Genomic DNA, 21,702 nt, shown 5'->3' with positions numbered 1-21,702 from the left:
TTTTTTTTAAGTATTTGCATGAAGGGGGTCCTCAAGGGAAATGGGTTTAGAAAGACCATTTTACTGTGCTCGGTGACAACCGATTTTTTAGGTTCTGAACAACTTTGTCTCAAAGTGAGATCAAATCATGTTAAAAAATGAACAAAATGTCAAATAAAAAAACTTTTATTATCAGTTTAGAAATAAACTTTGTTTACTTCTTTTACAGTTTTGTTTCCCATCCCACAGAATTACAAAGCAGACCCAAGGTCCTGATCCAAACCCCCCAGCTTTCCTGTTCCAGTGAAACACGTACGAATCTGGTTGTTATACAGTAAAGATCAGTGACAATCCTACCACACCAGGGCTACTGGCAGCTTGTGAACATTTTTCCCCTGTACAAACATTTGAGCACTTCTCAATGTTAGAGTATTGAGAAAATCCAACGGGAAGCAGATATGTGGAGCCGGTGTTAAAACATCCCCATTTTGGGAGCTGGTTTTCTAACTTTTCCCAGAAGTGACTGAGCACAGCAACCATACTTAGAGCTGGATGATGGAGCCCAGCTTGCTTATACAGAAGAAGAGGATGCAAACTTTAGAGTGTAATGCTGGAATGTTTGCCAGTAAACATATTCCATAAATTAAGATGGACTTAAAAAAGATTAACAGAAGCTGACTGTACTTGAGGACGTCCCACTACCTGCACAACACGAGACACAATGATACCAGCATTTTACACCAGGCTTCTGCATAATTTACACATCTGAGAGGAAATCAGAAAGTCTAACTGAAATAAAACGTTAAGCGGTGTCGTGTTGCCATCTGTTAAGCTATGTCAGCTTAATATTCAACATCATGGTTCAAAAGACACATTAAACAACCGTTGATGTGCTGAATTGGATCTCATTTCCATTTTTCTAGAAGTTTTCTGCAAATAAAACCTATGCAGCCAAATCGTTTTCAAATTGGCACACAAATCTAGGAGAGTCCTGAAACTTCACCCTGGCTGTGAGCAGAGATGCCAGTAACGCGTTACAAAGTAACGCGTTACAGTAATCTGACTACATATTTTAACAAAATATAATCTAACGCGTTAGGATGTCCTACAATGTAATCAAATTACCGTTACTCTTCATATTCGTCCTGCGTTACTTCGGCACTCCCCACTCCTTTCACATATGATTTGAAATCAAGCGCCGTGGACGAAAGTGTATTTATCTAACTCAACACACCTTCTCATTAACGGTGGTACAGAAATTTTATGTACTCGTAAGCATGCAGCTACCTTTCTTCGCTGAAACTTGACCTTTTTTAAATCGACAAACACAAATCATTCACTGCACATGACTTTAGAAAAAAATATGATATAGAAACTTATTATCCTGGTGCATGATGGGAGGTCCGCCTCTCCACTTCCCTCATCAGAACCTATTCCAAACCGAATTGATTTTTTTTTTTAATAAGTCCGTTACTATTTCATTATTTTCTCATGTGTAAACGTAAAACATAATGCAGATTTGTCTTATGCTTTTTTTTTTTTTTTTTTTTCGTTTTTTTTTTACCCCGTAATTTTCAAAACTTGCAAGCTGCCTCTGGAACTGAGGTGGACGTTAAAGTCCGGTTATCGGAGAACGTGACATGAACTCATGTATTTACTTATGATGGTAGGGAAGAAGCACTGAATGATTTACAAAGTTAATAAGAGACTGACTATGTTCATAGAAGGTGAAAAACAATTAAAAGTTACAAGTTGCAAAACATTGTAAAGTCACCATTCGTAACTAATGCACTTTCAGTAAAGTATATGCGAAAAAAAATCGATTGTCATTTTTTTGTTTGGGGGGTTTTAACTAATAAAGTAACTAGTAATCTAACTTAGTTACTTCTAAACCTTAGTAATCAGTAAAGTAACTAGATTACTTTTTAAAGAAGTAATCAGTAATCAGTGGTCAGATTACTTTTTCAAGTAATCTGTGGCATCACTGGCTGTGAGTAACACCGTTAACTCAGCGGAGCTCAGAAGGATGCTAAGCTAGCAGCACCGCACCACTGTTAACTCATTCAGACCTAAAGCTTCGTTTAAAAAGAGCTTTTTCACCAAGTTCACTAAAACTTTGTATCTCACAGCCTCTGGAGAAATTAGAAAAGGCAAAAATAAAAACCATTGGAGAGGTTAAACCTTCAGTTTTTATTGTAAATTCCTGACTTTATCCTCCAGTTTGTCAGTATAAAAAATAAGTGTTTTTGAAATGCTGATGCGTGTCACACAGGCATGAAAGCTAAAAGTACACATTTGTAGCATCAGGTCTGAATGGGTTAAGGAAATTAAGTGCTAGCAACAGATCAGTGCTCAGCTAACAATTCCATTAAGATCCCAATGGTGGACACAAGGAAGCATCTTTTCCTCTTTTTTGTACTCTGCTTTTATCTTTGCACAGATGCAGTCTGGGGCTTTGTTTTGGTTGAACTGTTTCTCTGTCATGTCCGCCGCTTAAACACTCCATGAAAGACAAAAAGAGGAGATGCACGGGAAGACAAGGGAGGGGATAATAAGAGGATTCTTCAGTATTCATCCAATCAGCTTCCAGAAATTCAACAGAGAGAGAAAGAGAGAGAGAGAAAATAAAAAAGAAATCAAGAAAGAGAAAGAGAGAGGGAACTTGAACATTTCACACTGTCAATAAATAGTGATTTTTTTTTCCCCCACAGTTCCAGCTGTTATAATTCATCCTCTATGTGGTTTTCAGGTTGAGCCTTCTCTGTTGATTCTGCAAACAAAAACAGAAGAATTATTCAGGATCGCATGAACTCATCCTTCAATCAGTAATGTTCCCTTCTCTATATGTGTGTCATTGGCTTATACTGTGCTTATACTGTGGTAAAGTCCTGATCCAGCCGTCATTCCTTTATATTTTGCTCCCAAGTAGCCAGACTTTGTTGTAATCCTTAATCCTGTATCACATTTGATACATACCATTTGAGAGCTATTGCACCACTTTATGGTAAAAACTTGCCTCAAAACCCTGTTGTACACAATGTGATACTGGTCATCTGCCCCCTGGTGGATACATTTTGCATTACAACAATTCTGACATTTACGAGGTAATAAATCATACATAAATGCAAAGATTTTTGTTTACATTTTGTTAAAAGAGCCAAATAAAAACTGCTCATTATTCCTTAGACCAGACATTAAGTGGTTAAAAGTGGTCTTTTTTCACTCATTGCAGTCCAGATAACATCCATGAACGTTTTCAGAGGAATGTGTTTCTGGTTTGTTAAGCCACTTAACGCTGACCTATGAATCATTCAAACATTACAAATTCTCCTGACCAGTGTTGTGTCAACACTTAACTTTTTAAAGAACTGATTTTAAATTTGATCTTGAGGCTATAATTAGCATCCTGTCACAAGGACACATTTGTTCCTATTTATTTAACAGCCTCTACGAAAAATGCCAAAGACAACACAGTCTAACAGAAAATAAGGTTTTTGCAGCAACAAGCTGATTCCCAAAGAGCTGTTAATTGAAAACTTGGCATCTCAGCATGGTTTGCAGCATGTCCCTAAAAGATTTGAGGGAAACTGGACAAATGGAGGACAAAGAAAGAAGAGTCAGAACAAAACAATAAAGGTGGCTGTCAGGAAGCCATTTCTAAGGAAGGGAAACAGGGAGAAAGGGCTGAGGTACGAGACATGACACAAGAACTGGACTGAAAATCAGTGGCAACAGGTCTGATGGAGAGATGGATCTTCCCCAGATCCTGATGCATTACTGAAGCAGCGTGAGATAATCTGGACACAGAACAAAACAAATAAAACAAACAGAAAACAGAACAAAAGGCAAAAACGTCTAAAGAAGCCTGGAGAACTTTTCCTGAAAACGACTTAAATAACAGAAAACTTGTCAAAAAGGGTTCAGACTGAGATGAAGAATAAAGCTTTTCAGACTTTGAAGCTGCTTATGATTGAACAAGCTCAGTTTTTGCTTCATATACAGTGCTGTGTTTGCTGAAATTTGCTGTTTTCTGGCAGTTTATACAGGAATGAGGGCTGGCTCCAAACTCTTACACAGAGCTAAAAGATGACGGATATAATAAACGTTGACGAAACACATGAAAACTGAAATCTGACTGTGATTAACACGTCAGGGGATACTTCAAAGACATTTAAGTTAATCATGTATTATTGTAAACCATCATATTATATTTTTACAGATGGAATATTCCATCTGTAAGTCTTGGTTCCACTGCAGTCGTTACTGATCTGTAATTTCCATCTCTGTGTTTTAGTTATTTTGAAGGAAATTGTGGCAGCTTGAAAGACAGACCTGTGGTTATCGTTTCTTCTGTGGGCTCTGATTGGCTGTCTGAGTTTGACTGTTGAGGGGTCTCCTCAGTGGGTGGAGTTTCACCAGCCGGGACGTCTTCTGGGCTTCCTGCTTTTTGGAGAAACACACACTAATTATACAAAACCCTAGAAACATTTATAGAAAAGCTGAAAAATGTATTCGAACTGTAAATCTGTCATTTGTTTGAACCTTTAATAGACAAATCCAAATAGATGCCTTTTTAGTGTCTTCACTGACCTGATTACATTTAAAAAAATATACTTTAAAATTAGATTTTTGAGTTTAAAAAGTCCCGAAAAGATATTTTTTTCCAATTAAAAACACTTGGTCTTCTAACATCTATTGTAAAAACACTAAAAACATTCAGGGAATCCAGAGAAAACTGGCTGTCATGTCACTGTTAAGGTACTCCCTTGGAAAATCTCTTGGACTAGTACCTGTTACAAAATGGTTCAAATAAGGGCTGCAGTGATTGTTTAGGTAAACGGGTATTTTATTGATTATTCCACTAATAAATTAGATAAATACTTTTTTTCCTCATCAAAGAGTAATAACTATTCTAAAGGGGAACAAAGATCTTAACATAAACCAGTCTTTAGCTTCTTCATCACTGAGCTGCAAGTCAGAAGTACAAAAACGGTTTTGAAGGTTTCAAAGCAAAAAAATTAAAATATTTTAAACCTACTTCTAATAAAATTTCTGAAAGTTATTAAGTTGTTTGATTAAGTCACTGTAAGCAACGTTGATTTTGGGCCGAACTTTCATGTAAGATGACAAAATATTGGTTAACTTTCACAGCTTACAGGAGGAAACTGCTCAGACGGGCAGACAGAGATAAGATAAAACTACGATGGAGAGGTTCTGGCAACACTTATACAAAATTTAGGCTCCACTTGTCCAATATAAAAAACGCGAGCTGCTTATTTAGGAAAAAAAAAAAAAAAAAAAAAAAGAGGTAATACCACCCGAACCAGGCGTCTGATAACATATTTTTTACTTGCATCCATCAAAACTAACAATCATACTGATTAGCATTACAAAGCTGAAGCGTTAGCTTGTGCTGGTTCTGAAGTGCTGCAGCACTAAAGTTGTGCTAATCTGGTAAAATAATCCAGTTTTAAATGGACACACTGTACAGTATTTTCACTTCTCTTTTGCTTTTGGACTTAAACTTTAGACCGTTTTTGTCCTATTTATGTTTCTTTCATCACAGTCAAATCAAGCTTTTGCATCGATGCAAATAATTTGCATCAAGGACTTTTTATAATCCGGTTAGTGAAGAAACTGTTTAAGCCCTTAACCTAAAACTCCAGATTTAAGTTTTTATTGCATTTTAAAGCCCTGAGATAAGAGCAAATGCCACATTTGCTGTTATTGACCCACCACTCTTTGCGTCTGCGTCGTCTTCTGTCGGTGGGACGTCTTTTTCCCCTGCTGTGTTATTGGCCTTGCTGCTGCTTTTATCTGTATTTGTGCTGTTCTTGGGCTTAGCTTTAGCCTTGGGCTTGGCAAACTTGGCTTTGTTGAGCAAATAGTTGAGCTCTCGATCCAGAAGTGCCACCTTGGACTCAATGTCTTTAGACAGCAGGACGGGACGCTCTTGAGGAGAACGTTTCTCCTGCTCTGCTACAGTCTCATTCTTCCAAGTCTGAAACAAGAAACGTTAAACATGAATCAGAATGAAAATAGAAAAGAGTTGACACCCCTCGTTGTTTGTTCATTGCTTACTGTTGTTTCATTGATGACTTTTTCCAACATGTTCAGTTCAACTTCAGTAAAAATCTGGTCGTCCTCTGGGATCAGTTTGGCGCTCCTGTGCAAAAGAAAAAGGTGTCCTCAAGTTTAGTACTGTCTGTTAACTTTTAACACAAAAAACTGCTATAAAATCATCATATTAATTGTTTTTCTGCTTGCTTATTATTTTTTTTTTTTTTAAAAATCACTTAAACAACTTCAGAATCACCAGACATTCAATAATTTTTAGGATTTTAAACCTTTAAATGCCAGTTTGATTATTTCAATTATTAATTATTAATAAAAAAAAAAAAAAAAAACACACAAAACATGAATTATTTTCCTCATAATAAATATCGGGGGATGTCTTGGTTTAGTAAAACATTAGCCTGACTTAGATTTCATTCATATTTTACATGTGGTGTAAGATACTCCCTCTGGGGACCTTGATAGCCAAAAATGCCTCATTGACTTCCATTAAAACTACATTTTGTTTTTATCTCACAATCATTACAGTTTACATTATAGGTGCTCAAGTGACTTATGAAAAGAAAAAAAGCAGAAATATTATTTGATGCAAGATGATTTTACAGCATTTTTTTTGCTCATGGACGTCTTCGGCTAGAAAGGTCACCAGAGGGTGCAAAATACATCCACAGACTATAACAAACACTGGTTTAGAGAATAAAGCCTAAGAAGAAGAGTTACTGCGCAAATTCATGCTACTAGCTGCAACACACCCAAAATGATCACCCAAAAAAAAAAAAAAGCAAAAAAACCTGATAAGGGCAAACAAGTTAAACTTCTCTTCTCCATCCTTCTGTCCACTCACCTCAAAAAGAAGCTGGAGGTGTTGAGCTGGCTGTCGAGAGCAGCCAGGCGGTCCGGCCACTTGCGTCGCTCCTCCACCCTGAAGAACATGTCCTTGCAGAGGCTCTTAAGCTGAGACAGCTTCTCTCTCAGCTGTTTGGTGGTGGCGGTGTAGCCTTCCTCGTCCATCCACTCCGACGCCTCGCTCAGCTTGGCTGAGATCTGCTCCTTCTCCTCCTCAGTCACCACCAGCAGGTAGTCCTCCTGGTACAGCTTGTCCTGGAAACACAGAGCAGGTGTGGTGTTTTTTTTTTTTTTACTTTAATCAGATTAGTTCATCGTAATTAATAACACATAAATGTGACATAACGGGGGAGGGGTCTTGTAGTTTTTCTGCAGAACCTAATCCAATGTGCTCTGCATGCCAAACCCCCCATAAAACTACCCCTTATTTGCATTTTCACAATGTGCTGTAATAAAAGGTTTCACAATTAAAAACTGAACTGCATGGAAATTAATCTTTGCGCTCTGTAGAATAATTCAGTCCAGATTCAAACACCCTAAACGGTAGTTGTTTTTCACCAGGACCAGGTCTAATGTGGTCTGGGTCCCTAAAACCGAGTGGATTCACCCTTTTTGTATATCGCAGATCAGAGGCTAACTTCATCAAGGTCAGGCTGTCTGAACATTTCTTCCATCTACGCTCATAGACACAGTTAAAAGTTATTTACCTTATTTAAATGACAGCATGTAATTTCAGACTCTACATGGCCACGCACTCATAACTCACCTCCGCCCTGATGTGCAGACAGGTGTGTACGCTCATGCAGGTGAATCCACTACCACCAGTGGACAAAGACCATAAATACATGAAAATACATAAAAACATGTTGCATAAATATCGGGTAATAACCAGGCTTCACAAGCTCACCCTCCATCCACCAAGAAAACTAAGGTACCGGCGTTTACAGCTACAGTTTGACTGTTTCTGCTCTGTCGTATCCAAAGAGCCGATTGCGTGGATCTAAACTGCAGCTGGATCTCAGCCACACTATTTCCAAGGCCCCGCTCAACTTCTGATTGGTTAGGAAAACGTTTGAATCAGCGCTCATACCATTGGTAGATGAGCTCAATGCGACAACATTACCAAACACATCTAGTTATTAAATTGTTTCTCCTTTTCTTGTCACCACGAAAACTCTGCACGCAAGAGATCCAGCACGGTGCCGGAATACTTCAAGCCCTGTTAAAGCCATAACCTGATGTGTTTCAACCTTTGCTGTTTAACAAAAATGTTTCAGGTTTTTAAATTTAGCACAGATTTTAAAAAAAAATCTTGTTTCTATTGAGAGAAAAGGTAATATTAGATAAAACAGCAGGCCACTTTATTTCATTAATCAATGTTCTTGTCAGGAACTGGTTTAATTTGCCTACATGCTGTCGTTTCATTAAATAATATACAAACCTGCCTGGAATTTGCATCTAAGTTGCAATGATTTAGTAAAAAATTAAACAATGAGTGTTTTAATAAAAACTGGGTGCTCTAAAGAGAAGATGAGATGGATTATGGGACATAAAGCCTCTGCTGCTTACCTGCGTCTCAAAGATGAACGCCTCCAGGGTGTTCAGAGTTTTTTCTCTCTCCTGTTTGGCTAAATCTCTGTCTGTCAAATCCTGCAGCCTGAAAAGAGACAAAGACTTTAGCAGATAAAGCTGAGAATCTGACTAAATGTGGCCTGAAAAGTCATTCAAGTCTTTACTTCTTTTTAGAGGCGGTCAGGTGATCAGCGGTGGGGTCGATGATGTCGTTGATGAGGAGCTCCACCGTGATGTCTTCAGAGATTTTGCTTTTTTTCTGAGGTTTTGTCTTCTCTGCCTCTGTGTTGTCAGATTTCTCTCCATCCTTTTCCTCCTTAACCAGCAAAGATATATAAAAAAAAAAGCCGTCAGACCACCTGCAGTAACAGTCAGTACGAGCTGCGAATTCCCAGCAGAGATTGTACCGTGGCCTCCGTCTTGCTGCCTGCCTCCTCCGTCTTCTCCGGACTCTTCTCTTCGTCTGCTTTTTTCTCTGAATCATCCTGCGTCTCTTTGGCCTCTTTGTCCTTCTGGTCCTCGTCCTTGTCGTCCTTCCCGGACTCTGGAGGTACCTCTTCCTCATCCTAGACAGGAAAAAGAAAACAGCATTGTTAGCTAGCACCTAGAATCAGATGTAAAACTTCTGGAAGTGAGCTACACATCTCAGAGGAGCAGATATTTGTTACCTGGGCAGGTTCAGTTACATTCGGAGCAGGTTCAGAGGATCCTCCTCCAAACAAAGTGGAAATTGTGTTTCCCAGCTCTGAAATGCAGCAGATATATAGACCAGTTAAATAAAGATTAATCAAATATGCATCAACACAGCTTGTAAAATGATTTAATTTGTTTAAAGATGCAGTTTTATGAGTTTTATACCTGCTGCAGAACATAGACTTCTAACACACCAGCCTGGATTTCATTAACGTGATTTCATTTAATTACATTTAAATTTAAATAACTGAGCACTTTGACGCCCAAAGTATGTTTGTTTGTTTATAATAATTATATTATAAAATAAAATATATAAATTATATTTTAAGAAATCCCAATGTTGTATTTCAGTGATATTTTACTGATTTTATTATGTTAAACTTTAGTAGACCATACTTTATATACATGATTTATATTATAATTTTTTTTTAAATAGTACAAATATTTCTAACAAATCTATAACCCACTCTAAAGAGTTCTGTTGTTTTTTTATGCATGTAAACTACTGGGCTGCCATTCAGCTTAAACATTTAGTATAAAAGGAATTAAAACGATTAAATTAAAAGCTGCATTTTAAAAACTAAACCCAATAATAACATTAACAATAATAACAGCAGTTTCCTAAACAAATGTTACAAAGTACATCATAGCTATGTGTGTGTGTGTATATATATATATATATATATATATATATATATAGTTCAGACTGAAAAACATACTAGTTAATGTAGATTCCTCTTCTTTCTCCTCCACAACCGTTTCAAAGACAGACTCCACCTGTGGATGGAAAAAAACATTTTAATTTTACTTACTGGCAAAAATCAAGTTATGTGTTTAATCAAAGCAAAGATGCAGATGGAGCACATAAAAGTTGTCCTGTTTATCCGATGAAACAGATAGAAACTCTTTTAATCTTCCAGATGCACTTTCGTTCCTTTGACAGCTTCAGTGAGCAGCACTAGTTAATCAGATTAGTGCTGTGTGCAGATTTTATCTGAAAATTATTTAAATTTTCCTTTTTCAATGCCAGATATCAGCTGGAGTCTGTGAATCTTTACCGTGGAAACTGAACTCACCCGGTCTAGCAGGAGCACCCCGCTTTCATCCATGTTGAAATGAGCTTTGATCCCTTTGGACTCGGCATCTGTGTGCTTCTGGAAGCTGTTTCCCACTCCAGACAGCTTGACTGTGGTCAGGTTCAGAGAGCCAAACACACTGCAACACACCAGGACAGGAATACACTTTACCACCAACAAACAGCAGGGACACACAGTGACTGTCACATAGATAATGATGAGGCAACTGTACCTGAGTTCATCTTGACTCAGGAAGCTGAGGTCGCCGTAGTTGATGTTGAAGGAGAAGTCGTCGTTGTAGCGGTTGAACGTGATGACTTTCCGCTGGGGGTACGGCGCCATCCTCTGGAACAGGATGCGCTTGTTGTGTTTCTGGGTTTTGACGCCTTCTTCCTCCATCTCCCGGGAAAACTCCACCTACCACACCGAAGCATTGCGTAACATTTAGAGTTTTGACATCTATCCCATTGAAATGTTCTTTTACTAAACTAATCTTCCCCTTCTGCACACATCATCGAGCCATCATACTATATAGGATGTACACTTGGAAATTGGTGGAAATTGGGAATTTAAGAATAAATGCCTCAACCAGAACCTTCCATGCGGGAGAATAACATAGTTCTGCATGTTGGATGTGTCAAAAAATAAAACCTTTTTTGGAAAGACCAAGCATGAGCTGGAAAAGGTTTTACTTTTGTGTATTTTCACATGAAAAGGTACAGAGGGATGATGAATATTTTTATAAAATGTTAACAGTGGCTTACAAAAAAAAAAAAAAAAAGAAAAAAAAAAAAAGAAGGTGGAACCAGGCAGACCCAATGACTCTGGACCAATGGATTCAAACTGTTGAGGAAATCTACATGATACAAAAACCGACACCCACAAGACCCTAGAAAACCTGTATGGAAAAGAAATGGAGGAAATCGTCTACATCTGGGAAGAAGACTAGCAACGCTGAGAACTGGAAGGCCTCTGAGATAAAGCTACCAGCATCACCCATGTAGTTCAGTGTTTAACTATGTTTGTGTTACGTAAAAGTACCACAAATCATCATTTTCCGCTTGATTGTGGTTTAATCTCTGCGGTGAAAGCTTTGGACCGACCTGAATGGGGAAGACAGCTGCATCTCGAACGAGGAAAGTTTTGACTTTGAAGGCCTTGCTGAGGGCAGCAGCCTGGTACACAGCACCCATGGCTGCTGCCTCATCTGCATTGATGTTCTTCCCCAGCTCCTCTCTGCAAACAACACAAAATCACTTTTCTGTAATTAACCACAAAAACAACATCTGCATCATTTTGGTGCTTCATTTAAGCCCCTAAAATTGTGTGTTCCTAAAATACAACACAAATAATTAACGAATAACGAATAGTTAATTCGTTTTTCTTTTAGAACACAGCAAATGATTTAATTGGATTTAAAGAGGTTTACGCTAATGAACTAATTACCAGCATGACTTTTTATTGCATTGTAGAGATGGAGTTTGTATATTTTTGAAAATGAAAGTGAAAGAAGAAATTGCCCTGGGTAACACTTACTTCCCCACAGCCTTGAGCAGCACTTCCTGAACTTTGGGGACGCGAGTAGCGCCTCCGACTAAAATCACCTGCTCAATATCCTCCTGTCGACACAAGAACAATAAGTCAGAATCAGTTTATGTTCAGCATCTGTGACAGATACCATAATATCTTTATGTTGTTTTGACCAAACAATGTCAGATACTTAAGACTTCAGGAAATTTGTCAACTTGCAAAAAACATGGCATAATGCTTCTGTAAAAATACCAACCAGTTTCATTTCTGCAGCCGTGAGAGCACCCTGGACTGGGAGAGGGACTCTCTCAAAGAGATCTGCACACAGCTCTTCAAACTCAGCCCTGGTCACCTTAGCTTTGAAGTCAATGTCATCCATCAGGCCTTCCACCTGCGGGGCAGAGACAACCGGCGTGGATCAGTTTTATGTCAATGTTGCCAACTTACAGGTAGTTACAAGTCTTAACTTACAGTCTGATAAAGCATAATCTGATTATGCTGTCTACATAATAACTTGTATAATCTGATTACTCCAGAAATTACATAATAATCAGAGTTTTGGTGTGAATGCAAACAGGCTCAGTATTTAATTATCTGAAAAACTGGCAAAGCCATATTTTCCAAAAGGTGCCATCTGTCACCTTTATTTTATTTCTGGGGGAAAAAAAAAAAACAAGCTGAACTGAGGGGGTGGGGGTTTTAAGTCTGATGGACTCACCTGGGCCATGAAGTCCACATTTGCACTTAGCACAGTCTTAAGTCTCTGGGCCTCTTTGAGGAGCTTGGCCATAGCTCGGTGGTTCTCCCTCACATCCTTCTTGGACTTCTTCTGCTCATTGAAAAGTTTTGCCAGGTGATCCCGCAGTCGCAGGTCCATCTCAAAGCCTCCCAGCCCACGGTCGTATCTAGAACCAGACCACAAGAAGCACACATTTTCCTGAATGTCAGTGTCAGCAGGAGGTCAGCTGTGCCACAGTGATGCATTGTCACAATTGCTTTTTTTTTTTCTTTTTAAAACTAAGTACTCACCCAACACCTTGGATCTGCAGCTGGGGCTGGCTGCCAGAGTCCTTGGTTTTGATGGTCTGATAGGTGACGATGGTGGCAGTGGTGCTGCCTGAGCCCATATCATAAAACATGATATTCTGGAAAAGAAACAGATCAGACTTAACTGTGTGTCAACATAACCTCAAACTTGTGGCTCATTTACAGACAAGGAAACATATCAGGCTTTTAACAAACAACCCAAAACAATCTACAGAAGGAAAAGTTCTTGAGTCCAAACTAATCTACTTTATTTATATAGCACATGGTAAAAACACACGGCTACCTACATGCTGCACATATCCTGTCGTACAAAGAGACAAAGACATTCCACACACAGCCAGAAATTCTGAACTCTAAAAGACATTAAGAGACTTGAAAAACATAATACACTAGAAAGTAGAAGATTACACTCTGCCTGAAAGAAACTACAATAAATTAAAAGATTAGTAAGTAAGTTAATTAGAAGTAAATTAGAAAAGGTGGAATACACTAAAAGAAATTAAAACCAGTTTTGACAGGAACAATGTGATAAATAAGGCTGATACATATGGTCACCTTAGCTGTGTTGTCAATATCTTTCCTCCTAAACACGCCATAGTTCAAGGCCACGGCTGTGTTGTCGTTGATGAGCTGAAGGACCTTTAGACCTGCCATCTGTGCAGCGTGCAGGACTGCCCTGCGCTCTGCCTGGTTGAAAAAGGCTGGGACGGTGATTACTGCATCTTTGATTTGCTGTTCTGTGATTGGACAGAATCATTAGGATTTCAGAGGAAAAAAATGACCAACATGTTGATCTACAGAATCTCAGATTATTGCAGCTCATTTATCAGCCAAACAGACCTGCAAAGTCCTGAGCCAGTCCACATGAATAATTGAGCATCATTGCAAGGAGTTCCTCAGGTGTGTACTGCAATTCTCTGCCAGGAAAGAAGATCGTGTTTGCATGGAAACATGTCAATAGCTGCTTAAAACAAAAAGAAAAACAACTAAATACAATGTTGTGTTGAATTGTGGAGTTGTGTGACACGACACAGTGGTGTGGGCATTAAGGAGTTGAAGCCAATCTTTATCCTAATTTATCCAACCATGCCATCTAGCCATTCATCTGGAAACTGGCTAGCTATCTGCTCTTCCTTTATAATGGAAATCCATTTTGCCTGGATGCCAGTAACTACTTAATGAAGAAACTGATTTATTTTGTGAAATATACTGATGTTGGAACTTTTGTTTAATTTAGTAAAGAAACTAATTTAAACCAGAGGTCAGAAGTATGCACTTACTAAGAGAACCAAAGTTAAGAGTCCAGTGGATGCTCTGCAGCACGGATCCAACTCTGGCCTTCGTGACCCACCATCCTGCAGGTTTTAGATGTTTCTCTATTAGAACATACCTTACTCAAATGAAAAGTTCAGCATCAGCTGGTGAATGATCCATTGATTTGAGTCAGGTATGTCGCAAATATCTAAAACCTGCAGGACAGTAGCTCACGAGGACCGGATTTGGAGATATCTGGTTTACTGCAGTACAGAGAGCTGATGATCTCCACCAACACCAGGCTAATTTTTTAACCTGCTAGTTTTACACGAACGGGGCCAGAACACTGACAACTCAAACTGGTGCTAAAAATAAAATTGGGCTTTTTTTAAAAAATAAATAAATAAATAAATAAAATGTATACTTAAACAGAAGAACTGTTACTAAATCATGAATATTGAACATTTCTATTGAGACTGGAAAAAGTTGCACTGAAAAGGTTAAAAATAGAGATATTAAGAAAATAAATCAATGTTAAATTTAAAGTGTTTATGCTGACAGTTTTCTTTCAATGATGTGATTTTCAATTTCAACTGAAACCTTTCGATGGAGGGGCGGGGCTTAGGAGAGTCTGCCTCCTCTCCAGGTCTGATGTCCCCAGGTGTTAAAACAGCATCCACTGACACTATGGCAGCAGCTAGTTCAGGTGGAACACCAAAACAGCAGCTACATCTCTTTCTTTTTATAACTGGACTAAGTAACTAGGTTCAGTTTAAACAGTTTAATACAGGATGTTGGTCTGGCAGAGGTCTGCTGGAGAAAGCTGACTTTAGCCAATACGATGTGGATTTGCAAGCATATCTGCAGTATGTGATTATGGATCTGGCTGTCGCAATAATACCAGCATTTTACTCATAAAAAGGCTAAATTAATCCCAAAACTTGAGATTTAAACAAAGTGCAGGTTAGCAAGCTAATACACATAAGCTAAAATTAGCTCTCTCCATAAAAGGTCAGCATAAACACTTTAAATTTGACATGGAGTTATTTTCTTAATATCGCTATTTTAACTTTTAAGCGCAACTTCCATCAGTCTCAAAATAATTGTACAATAAAGTTTCTGTTTTAGATTCAAGTATTATTTTTCAAAGCCAAAGCTTATTTTCAGCATCAGTTTGAGCTGTCAGTGTTTTAGCCCCATATACGCGCTTTTACTGGTTCAAGGATGCACCACTCCAACAGCTCAAGGCTGGTCTGATTCTCTTGTTCCCGTGGCAACATCCTCCTCTTATCAATCTGACAACTTGGCTGCATCGTCCAGAAGACTATATGTGGAATATGGGGGCGGGTTTCACAGGTCTTTTTCATGTTAGCAACTTATCTTTAGAGCTAGAAGACAACTAAGATGCACGATGAAGCAGCCTGGTTATGAAAAAATTGGCTTAGTTTGATTATTTTGTGCAGTTCATTTGAGATAATTTAAGATGTGTTGGACACACTCCTAGCATCTAAGAGTATAATCTTCATTTACTTTATAAAATTAAAATTAATTTTATTCCCTTTCCCAATGCGACTATAGTTCTGTTTGTTTTATTTCTTAGTTACGTACTTAAAAGCATTCAGTGCAGCAGTCTAGAAGCAGAGATGATTCCTGACAAGCAAGTTAGCCTAAACGCTTACACTGAATATCCCAAATCAGATCAGTAGAATCCAAACAAAAAACTTCCAGACTTGTATAAAAAAAAGCCAATATTTATGAGTAATCCACCAGAGAGATGAAGACCAACACATGCTGATGCTCTTCATCTGGGCACACAAAATAATGGAGGTCATGATTGTTTATAGAGGAAGAAGCAGGTGACTGGTTGGCAAAGGGTCAAATGATCATTAACGTTCTGAAGCCACATGTTTTATAATTCTGAAAAAGGCATGTGACCTTGAAAATCCAACATCATGGAAATTAAATTAAATTTCATGGTATCATTTATTAAGAAGACGATGAAACTTGCAGCCCCAGTTACTTCATATTACTGAAAAGAAATAAACTCCAGAAAGTTTAATGTCTGTACTTCTAATCTGTTGTTGAATATTCAGCAACTGAATAGACTGAATTTAGTTTAACGTCCAAAATAAAAAGCACTGGGATAACGCATCTTATAAGCCCTAAAAACCTTAAAGCCAGTTTTAATGGTTTGGTATTTGAAGTATAAAAATACATGTAGAAGCTCAACCATTTTAATACCAGTCAGCATGCAGACATGATGTTTCCAGGACAGTCTCAGTTGTCAGATTATGAGGATAAAATTATGTAAAATCAATGTATTAATACATATAGAAGCATAAATGCCAACCAAAACGAGAAAACACAATTTACAGGTCATAATAGAGGTCTCTTAGCAACACAGTAGTGATAGTAGTAGTTTATGATAAAATTGTGATCAATAACAGTGTTACCATGGATCACACATTGTGGATTTACCATAGAGTCACTGAATAAAGACTATACTTTTATTGTAAACCTCTTGGATGGGATAAAAATTCCTGGAATATTCCCATATATCGCCTAAAGGTTAAACTATCCATCACAATTCACCTGACTGAGCCACACACTACTGTTCCTAAGAAACTAATAGAAGGAACAGTGCTCAGGGACGCCTGATATCTAGCAGAGTTTAAAGGGTTAAGGGTGAAACGTAAAGAGAATTAAAACAATAAAAAAAGGTACAAATAATAATAAAAAAAAGACTCACTCTGAGCTTTTAAAGGAAACTGTTCCTCTCATGGTGTCCTCCTGGAGCTGATGCTCAGGAAAATGTTTCCGGTAGAGCTCCACCTGGAGGTTGTCGTGCTTTTTACCCAGGAGGCTTTGGAGGTGTCTATAGACCGTTTTAGGGTTCTTCACAGACTGAAATGTAGAACATGTGTGACCATTAACAGCACACAACGATGACCCGTGATGAGGAGCAACTGATTTTTTGCACATGAAGATGAAACCATGTCAAAAATCAATGTTGAGCAGAGGTCATACCACGCCTAATGCACTTTCTCCAAAAAGTCTCTCGTTTTCCTTCAGACAAACAGCTATGGGCGTTTTCCTCCTCGACTCCCTGGGGGAAAAAAACAAGACAGTCACTTCCAGTAGTTTAGCATTCCTTATTTACTCAAATAAAACCTCACACTCACTTGTTGAGAACTATCTCCATCGGCACACCAGGTTTCACGATGGCAATTTTCATCCACTCGCTGCCAAGGTCAACCGACATGACCGCCACGGTCTCTGCAAACGCAAACTTATGTGAATCTGATGAAAAGTAGCACCATCTGTGTCACAGCACAGCTGAATTATTCATAAAGTCCCCCGTTAGCTGCTTCTAATAATCAGAGAGGTTGTTTGGTAAAATTACACCGCAGCCGGAGGGTCAACCTGCTGTCCCCACTTCCATCTTTTATAACCGACTCATCAACAATAATCCAGACTTCGAGTTACAGAAATCCGTCTCACGCTGAGGAATTATTACCTGTGTAAGGAGGCAGCATGGCCAGCACGAGGCAGCTGAGAGAAACCAGCAGCAGACTCCTGGTCCCCATGATGAGCTGTCAAACTAAACACATTAAACACTTATTAATAACCAATAACAAACAAAAAGCATACATGTTTATTTCTTTGTCCTTCTCTGCAGTAAAGTACTGCTAAAAAGTCTTGATCCAACAATCATTTCTTTATATTTCTCTGCACTGTTCATCCACAATTTTGTGTTATTTCTGCATACCGTTTATTTGTGTTTACATTTTTTATATTTGTTCTTTTATTTGTGTTACATCTAATAGCTGCGGTGACTCACTGGATTATTTAAGTGCACTTCTATCCATCCATCTTTTCTTGCAAGCAGCTTAAAGAGATTTTTGTCATCATTTAAAGTGATCCTGATCAATAGTTCTCAAAATTGAAGTTTTTCTTTGAGTGAAAAAGCAGCCAGTCTCCATTCATTAATGGCCATTTTTTATTTGTTTATTTTTTGTAAGTGCTGAGCAATGATTTAATCATGATTAAGCTCACTGTTAAAAGCAAAAATTCAATAATGCTTAAAAAGCATCTTTTTTGAAAATGCTTGTTGAAATATAGCAACTTAGTTTAGTTTACTGTTTCTTTTTCAGACACTTTAAATAAAATGCTTTAAACAGTATTTTTCTCTTTACACGCAGCAGTTAAAATATTTCTTGTAAATCTCAACTTAAACATTAACGTAATAAAACCAAATCTATAAACACAGATGGAATAATGTGAATTTCCAGTCTTTTCCTGCTCTAACAAAGTGCAGGTTTACAATCTCAGCACTTCCAGATTAAGAGAAATACCATTTTAAATAACCTTTTTTTTTAATAAAAAGTTTAAAAATGATAAGGAACACTTTAAAAGATCATTTTTGGGTTTTATACTTTCCGTAGTAACTCCAGTACGTAACAATGGCTAATTCAGTCTCTTCTCTGAGCTCTCTCCAACCCTTAAAAATTAGTCTAATATTAACTCTCGTCTTAGCTCCTGCTCTGTTCTCTTTTTCCTCTTCCTCCAATAATGTCCTGTTGCATGTCTTTGCTGAATCAGCCATGGTGTGAATTCAAACACAGCCAGTTTGTTGATATCCAGTTGCTAGCATGTGACAAGGTGCCATAAAGCAAAAAGCAGCTGTCACACGATGCTTCAGGCTGACACATAATTTATTTCCATTTCTTTAGTTGCATCTATGAAAAACACCAAATATAACACTTTGATATTGGGTATATCATTTGTTCCCATTTCTTTTTTTTAAATCAGTGAAAAACAAAACAAGGTGATTCCCAAAGAACTGTTAGCTGGAAATCTCAGTGTGGTAGCAGAAACTGTACAAGTTGACGACAAAAAAAAAAAAAAAAAAGAGGCGCTTGGACTAAAAGCTATCTACAGCAGATGAACAGGATCTGACATCCAGCAAAGACCTGAACCAGGACCTGAGAGATGGTTCTGGATCTTCGGTTGCTCCGTCTACTGTTGGCCAAAGCCTTATCAGAAATGGTCTCCGTGGAAGTATGGCTGTCAAGAAGCCTATATTAAGCAAGGGAAATGGAAAAAAGAGGCTGAGGTATGCTACATGACACAAGAACTAGACTAAAAATAAGTGGCACCAGGTCTGATGGAGGGATAGATCCTTCCCAGAACCCAACATTACTGAATCAATGTGGGATCATCTGAACAGAGAATAGAACAAAAGCCGGCCAACATCCAAAGTAAAGCTTGTGAAGTCCTTCAAGAAGTCTGGAAAACTATTCCTGGAGGCTACTTAAAGAAATAGCAGGAAGCTTATCAAAGAGGGTTCAGACTGTGTTGAGGTATGAAGCTGCTCAAACCAAATATTAGATTTCAAGTTCTGAATTTACATGTATTTCCTGGTAATACATAAAGTAATGAGAGGTGGCTCAAGGTTTCTGCACTGGACTGCTGTCAAAACATGCTCTGAAATGGTCCCAGGACCAGTTTTGTTCTTTCTTCAGAACCGGACTGCATGCATTTTATAATCTCGTTCTACTTTTTCTCCCCTTTAATTTTAGAAGCTGTCAATTTATAGAAGTAAATCAGTGTTTACATTTTCTTATGGCTCTTCAGTGTTACACTGACTTCATGTGAGATCAGTGAGCCACTGCCAGGCTTTACTCAATCATGTGCAAACCACCAAGTTTATCTGATCACACCCAGGTGTACACTTAACAAACACGTGGCATTGCTATCATTAACACTAACACTTTCAATCAGCTCTAATCTTTTCACTGAGACGAAACTATATATTTTATGTAGGAGGGTGCACGTGCATGCGGAAGCCTGACCTCTAAATCCACATCGTAAACCAGAAAAACAATGAGCAACCTGCATAGAAACTTCTGGCTCCACGTCAGACAATGACGCAAGAGTGCAAAACAGATGCAAACCCTTCCTCTTGTTATCACCACCGCGCTCACTTTGCTGTGTTTTTCCAAAAACAAGTCTTCTAGCTTCTAGAAAACACTAGTGTGGGCTGGTTAGACAAAAAATAAGTTACGGATGTGCAGCCAAGTTAGACTCAACTATTAGTGTTTAGCATTAAACCTATAACTAGTAACCGTTCAATTTAGGCTAAACTTGCTCATTTGTAGCCCTTCCCAAATAATTAAGCGGCATTGTTAAGCTTAAACGGACACCATGACTATATGCTGACACCCACTGTTAGCTAGCCGCTGCCTGACAAACATCAAGCATGAATGACATATTATCGCTGCAGCAGGAACTTACCTTTCCTTCCTTGAGTCAGGACAAACTGAACCTTTAAGAGATCGGCGCCAACTGAGCTTCTCCCTGCAAGCTGTGGGCTAAGTTTACCTGCCTTGATTCACAACCTCTGTGCTCTAACACTCGGCAGTTTTAGTTCCCCCTTATCACCGGCTTGTTCTCGGCAGTCGGGCCCGGAACGCGGCGACACCTCATTGGATCCACTGAAGATGCTGCCACGAGAAAACGCTCATCAAGCTAGTTGCGATCAACCAAAGCACTTCCGGTTAGCATTCAAGAGAAAAACACCGCTTTCACAGAGCCTTAATTTAATTTAATTTAATTTAATTTAATTTAATTTAATTTAATTTAATTTAATTTAATTTAATTTAATTTAATTTAATGTATCATGTAATCCAAACAGAGAAAAACACGACTATAATTATTATTTGCAATGCATTTTCCTCTTGGGTCACTCCATAAATGAAGTACAATTAATAATAATAATAATAATAATAATAATAATAATAATAATAATAATAATAATGAGAAGAAGAAGAGTTTCAAGTTGTTTATTTGCATATATACATGCACATACAAGATGGCAGTGAAATGCAATGGTACATGCGTCCGAGGCTGTGCACACCTATCTTCCACCAGTAAAAAACAACACAGTAATAAACTCGTTAATTATACAAAAATACAAAACAAGGCGGAAAAAGCAGATTTTAAAGATATTTTTCAATAAATTCATGAAGTCACGTGAATCAACAGACCCCCTCCTTCTGAAGGAGAGGTTCAGTCTCAGTCTCAACGTAGTTTAAACCATGAAGGTAAATCAATTTCAAAGATATTGGAAATTTATCTGGCCGACCTCTTCAGAGTCGCCAACATTATAATTAATTTATTTAAATTGTAATTTGAGGCTTTATTTCCACTTTCTTCTGCTCTTGTTATGAAAGGTAAACCATGTTACTTCCGGTATTTAAGTCCTGCTGCTTTGACGCTGCTGCAACAGCCGGCAATGACCCCTACAACTCAGGACCCGCCCACATTATTCCACGCACTGCTCCATGATTGGTCCACGCGAGATAAGCGACGCAAAAAGTCATTTTGGCTTAATCCGATTGGTCCACGTGCAGCTATTGGGCGTGTAAGTGATGACGACACTTCCAGGTAACGTCTGAAGAAACCACATGCACCCTACCAAAATTAATTCAGAGTTTTTGCAGAGTTTGCTATATTATGTCACCTATCCATTCACTCTAATGTAATACTTTTATTACTGATAAAGAAACACGTCAGATTCACACAGAAATAAAACCTAAAACTAAACAAACTATTTTCTTAAAATTTT

The 21,702-nt window shown here is 38.2% G+C and overlaps 1 protein-coding gene across 2 annotated transcripts; it reads right to left on the bottom strand.

Moving 5' to 3' along the window:
• Positions 1-1,947: 1,947 nt before the first annotated feature.
• hyou1 (hypoxia up-regulated 1) lies at positions 1,948-20,564 on the bottom strand. Of its 2 annotated transcripts, none has more exons than XM_042007867.1 (24): positions 20,370-20,564; positions 17,590-17,673; positions 17,255-17,348; positions 17,100-17,178; positions 16,822-16,976; positions 13,659-13,735; positions 13,374-13,555; positions 12,801-12,916; positions 12,490-12,676; positions 12,028-12,162; positions 11,778-11,860; positions 11,345-11,477; positions 10,474-10,658; positions 10,242-10,380; positions 9,885-9,942; positions 9,141-9,217; positions 8,880-9,038; positions 8,637-8,788; positions 8,470-8,557; positions 6,899-7,155; positions 6,061-6,145; positions 5,716-5,980; positions 4,312-4,422; positions 1,948-2,749 (listed from the first exon to the last, which is right to left on the bottom strand). In XM_042007867.1, the coding sequence occupies exons 2-24, from the start codon at positions 17,657-17,659 to the stop codon at positions 2,700-2,702; spliced, it is 2,937 nt and encodes a 978-aa protein (XP_041863801.1). In that variant the 5' UTR covers positions 17,660-17,673; positions 20,370-20,564; the 3' UTR covers positions 1,948-2,699. The 2 variants fall into 2 exon arrangements, with proteins under 2 accessions (XP_041863801.1, XP_041863802.1); XM_042007868.1 differs by having other exon boundaries at positions 4,312-4,419.
• Positions 20,565-21,702: the final 1,138 nt, after the last annotated feature.

This window comes from Melanotaenia boesemani, chromosome 15 (genome assembly GCF_017639745.1).
Source record: "Melanotaenia boesemani isolate fMelBoe1 chromosome 15, fMelBoe1.pri, whole genome shotgun sequence".
NCBI classification, from domain to species: domain Eukaryota; kingdom Metazoa; phylum Chordata; class Actinopteri; order Atheriniformes; family Melanotaeniidae; genus Melanotaenia; species Melanotaenia boesemani.
The sequence above is the reverse complement of the archived record's forward strand: the minus strand, read 5'-3'. Positions and strand labels throughout refer to the sequence as shown.

Bases quoted from the DNA above. Each gene is read 5' to 3' on its own strand.
- hyou1 (XM_042007867.1), bottom strand. From the start codon at position 17,659: ATGGGGACCAGGAGTCTGCTGCTGGTTTCTCTCAGCTGCCTCGTGCTG. The intron at 5,981-6,060 runs GTAAGCAATGAA...TTCTTGTTTCAG, and splicing joins AAGTCATCAATGAAACAACA to ACTTGGAAGAATGAGACTGT. The intron at 4,423-5,715 runs GTGGGTCAATAA...TTCTCCAAAAAG, and splicing joins CGACGCAGACGCAAAGAGTG to CAGGAAGCCCAGAAGACGTC.